Source organism: Leguminivora glycinivorella, chromosome 17, assembly GCF_023078275.1.
Source record: "Leguminivora glycinivorella isolate SPB_JAAS2020 chromosome 17, LegGlyc_1.1, whole genome shotgun sequence".
Classification (NCBI taxonomy): Eukaryota; Metazoa; Arthropoda; class Insecta; order Lepidoptera; family Tortricidae; genus Leguminivora; species Leguminivora glycinivorella.
Genome location: NC_062987.1, coordinates 21,062,309 through 21,066,356, shown reverse-complemented (window position 1 = coordinate 21,066,356; position 4,048 = coordinate 21,062,309). Strand labels below are relative to the sequence as shown.

Sequence of the window (4,048 nt, the reverse complement as noted above, 5' to 3'; positions counted from 1 at the left end):
CATGAAGGCTATCGTAAGTCCTAGATCTAGACTAGACTTAGGCATAACATCGGAAAAGTTTGATAAAAAAAAACTTAAGGTTTAGGCCTAGAAAGTAGCCCTAAAATGGATTAACTTAAAAATTTGGGTTAAAAATAAACTTAACCTTTAAAGTAAATAAATACCTAGGTTTAGTCATAAAATTGACGTGAAAAGTTTGATAAAAAACTTAAGGTAGGTAGGTAGGCTTAGATTCAGACTTATAAACTAGCCCTAAAATGGATTAAGCTAAAAAGTTTATGGTTAAAAATAAAGTTCATCTTTAATAGTTATTTGTTATACAAGGGGGCAAAGTTGTATTTTAACGCCGAGTGTGGAATTGAAAAACGAGCAAGTGAAAAGATTCTATAGTTGAACCACGAGCGAAGCGAGTGGTTCGAGAATAGAATCCTGAACTTGCGAGTTTTTTAACACACGAGAAGTAAAATACATTTGCACCCGAGTGTAACACAAAACTTTTCCCCTCACTATAGCGAGGAAACTACAACGCAAAAAATGCGTTTATCACTGCTTCCAGTAGTTCCACAGGTGGTAAATCATCTTTATTACTAGATTCACCTACTTTTATCAATTTTAAAGCAGTTAATTTGACTTTATTCAAGGTCAAATTACTTTACCCACTAGTGGATAAAATGCGTTTTTACCCGCTGGTATTAAAGGACAAAATACGTGTTTCCGAGCTAGTGAGGGGAAAAGTAAATAAATAGGTTGGCTACAGATCTTGGAGTTTAATAATCACCCTAAATCTATATTCAAGGTGAATTAAGTCCAAGAACTGTAGTAAACAAAGTGACCTAATCCCAAAACAAAAATAAAGTAGACTTGAATTAATATTAGAGACCCTAAATGACCTGGAAAATAAAATCAAAACGTTGAACTTTACAACACTTTTCTCCCCAATTTTACTCGTGCCCTAAATACAGTCAAAAACACAGCTACGAATATAGCTAGAGGGTCAAAAACATAGCTTTGATTGATGCTGGTGTACCCGCCCAGACTAATTATGCACTACTGTGCACATCTGAAAAGTGACCTCCAGTGCCCGAGGCTGAAATCAAACAAGTGTGCAGTTTTTTTAAAATTTGTGGCTGACACTCTGACGATCATACTACAGCCCGATTTACCCTACAAACTTTCCTTTAAGTAGTTAGTTTAATTTTACTTGTAATGTCTGTTTGTCCGTGTGGTGACAGGTTAAGAATTTTACCACCCCCTTTCTTCCCGTGGGTGTCGTAGAAGACGACTGTGGGATATGGGTTAAATTGTGGCGTAGGCGAGAGGCTGGCAACCTGTCACTGCAATCTGTCTGTCGTTTTCTGTCAACCCCTTATTTGCCAAAAGTGGCACTGAAACTTGAGTAGTTTCATGTGCTCTGCCTACCCCTCCATGGGATACAGGCGTGATTGTATGTATGTATGTAATGTTTGTTTGTGTAAAATTTTACTAATCTGCCTATTAAATTGAGCTGAAACTGCAGGTAATATCTTCATACTTAATACCTACTTATAATTATAAAGGGACGTATCATCGAGTTTAATTTTTAATGTGATGGCGGTTTCACAAAATCTATTATGATCACTGATTAGTTCGATAGATCTAGAAGTTCAGTAATTGTACATTGATTTCCATTCCCTCGCAATCAACAGTCAATAAATGACCGGGCTCGAACCCGGGACCTCCCGCTTGCGACACACAGTTCGTAGTCACGATTTTGCATGTTGCCTCTTACTGCGATCTTAGCTTTGTTTCGGATTACATATAAAATAATTGGTTTTGTTCAATATTGCACCATTTAGTTTAGGTTAGGTGGTGGAATCTTAATTGTGAATAAAAGTAGCTACCTACCTACTTATTGTGACATTTGTGACTACAGAACTATCAACCACAAGTATTTACTTTTCTTCCTTTTATTCACAAGCTTCCTTCACATAAACTGTCTTTATGTGATGTTCAAATTCAAATATTTTAAATTATGAGAACTAACACGACGAAAGTTGTCCATTATTTTCATGCAAAATTCCAGCAAAAAATCTTCTCTCATGATAGAGCGGTTGTGGTCAGTCGCATCCGCACCTAGACTATAGCAGACGCAGCTATTTTTATGTTCTTCCGCCATCTTTTACTGTTAGAAGAATATCTGCCAAAGTCAGATTCGTGGTTCACACTGCAGATTCTACTCTTAATTCATGCTCAAAATCTTTCCTCAGCTGTGCGTTCTACTGCTAGCCGCAGCGGCCGTCTACGGCGCAGAAGAGAAGAAGAACGAGAAACGAGGCGTGCTAGGCCTTGGCTACGGCGGCCTTGGTTACGGCGGCCTTGGTTACGGCGGCCTTGGATACGGTGGCCTTGGATATGGAGGGCTGGCGCATGGATATGTTGGAGGATTTGGACATGGGCTGGGGCTGTATGGTGGACATGGATTGTATGGAGGACATTTGGCTGCTCCCATTGCACACGCTCCTCTTATCAGGTATCTTACCTACTACTTTAAATACTAGAACTAAAATCTATGTGCCCCAGTCCCTTCCAGTTGCGAAGGTTCCCATCACACTTAATGCGATGCCTCTGCATCAGAAAAGACCCAGAACGAGAGACACGGTCCCGCTCCCTGATCCCCGACCCAATTCGCCCATGCAGGAAGACTTTCTTTATTAGGTTAGTTATCTGTGTAAGATTCAGGGAAAGACCCAAGGGAAAACATCACTTGAACCTAGAATTCTTGGCTCAGAAATCTTCGAATACCCTCGTCAGGTAGTGTAGTGAAGATGGTGGTCCTTGGTGTCGAAGGTTAAGATCAAGGTCGCTGTCGCTGCGCCGTAGCAGTAAGTAAGAGGCTTGGAAATGGAGGGCTAGCGCATGGATATGTTGGAGACCTTGGGCATGGGCTAGGGTTGTATGGAGGACATTTGGCTGCTCACATCGCACACGCTCCTCTTATCAGGTAAGTCGGAACTGTGTAAGATATCTACTTGTATTATACTGCTCTTCATAAATAGTTCGACTTGACTAACCATTACGCGCGCTTGTCTTATCAGGCCTGCTAGCAGAATGGCATTTCTGCGACGTCAAACGCCGATCGAAAGGCCGCTGGCTCTGTATTTCAATACGCAAGAGCGATAGAGATAGCGGCCTTTCGACCGGCACTAAACTTGTTATGAAAAGAAACCAACAGAAAAAAATTTGCATTACAAATACAAAGTGACCACGAAGCTGACCATGACCATCCATCGACTGCTCGTCCCACCAGCATTAAGAAAAATATGACACTTAACCCATTTTTTTGTTTCAGCCATAGCGTCGCCGCCCCCATAGGCCTCGGATACCACGGGGCGCCCCTTCTCGGCCTTGGCCATGGCTGGCATTAGGCCTAGGCCTTTTGGCCTCTGGCTTTTAGGCCCCGGCTTTTTGGCCTCTGGCTTTTAGGCCCTGGCCTTTAGGCCTCCCGCCTCGCGTTTACGCGACTTTATGTTAAGGTGTCGTCGAGTGATAGTGCCAAATTAAGTCTTCGCTGTCTATTCAATAAATATTAATTTGGAAATATTTGTTTTTTTTGGTACCATCGAAATATACAGGGTGAAATAAAGAGGACCGTTCAAACTTTGCATAGTGACTTTTGAGGTCATAATGAACAACTTTTATTATGGGACCAATGCTGAAATCCCCAAAAAATTTGTTGTTTCATACATTTCAACGGTCATGATGCCGCTCATTTCTATGGAACAGCCAATTTTATTTTCACGATTTGAGCATTGGTCCCATAATAAAAGTTGTTCATTATGACCTCAAAAGTCACTATGCTGTTTGAACGGTCCTTTTTATTTCACCCTGTATAATCATCGAGGATTAATGCAGACCATTCTGTCCTTTGTTACCTATCCATTACTTAGTTGAGTAACTGACACAAATATGAGAGTTACCTATTAAATTATGGTGCACCTCATTAACTGGTGGCATTCAAAATCATAATTAGGCATAAATTGCCATGGACTCGGGATCTTAGACTCTTTTA

The 4,048-nt window shown here is 40.8% G+C and overlaps 1 protein-coding gene across 1 annotated transcript; it reads left to right on the top strand.

Moving 5' to 3' along the window:
- On the top strand, positions 1-3,571 carry LOC125235331 (neuropeptide-like protein 31). The gene is made up of 3 exons (XM_048141868.1): positions 1-13; positions 2,247-2,509; positions 3,329-3,571. The coding sequence occupies exons 1-3, from the start codon at positions 2-4 to the stop codon at positions 3,402-3,404; spliced, it is 351 nt and encodes a 116-aa protein (XP_047997825.1). The 5' UTR covers position 1; the 3' UTR covers positions 3,405-3,571.
- The last annotated feature ends 477 nt before the right edge of the window (positions 3,572-4,048 follow it).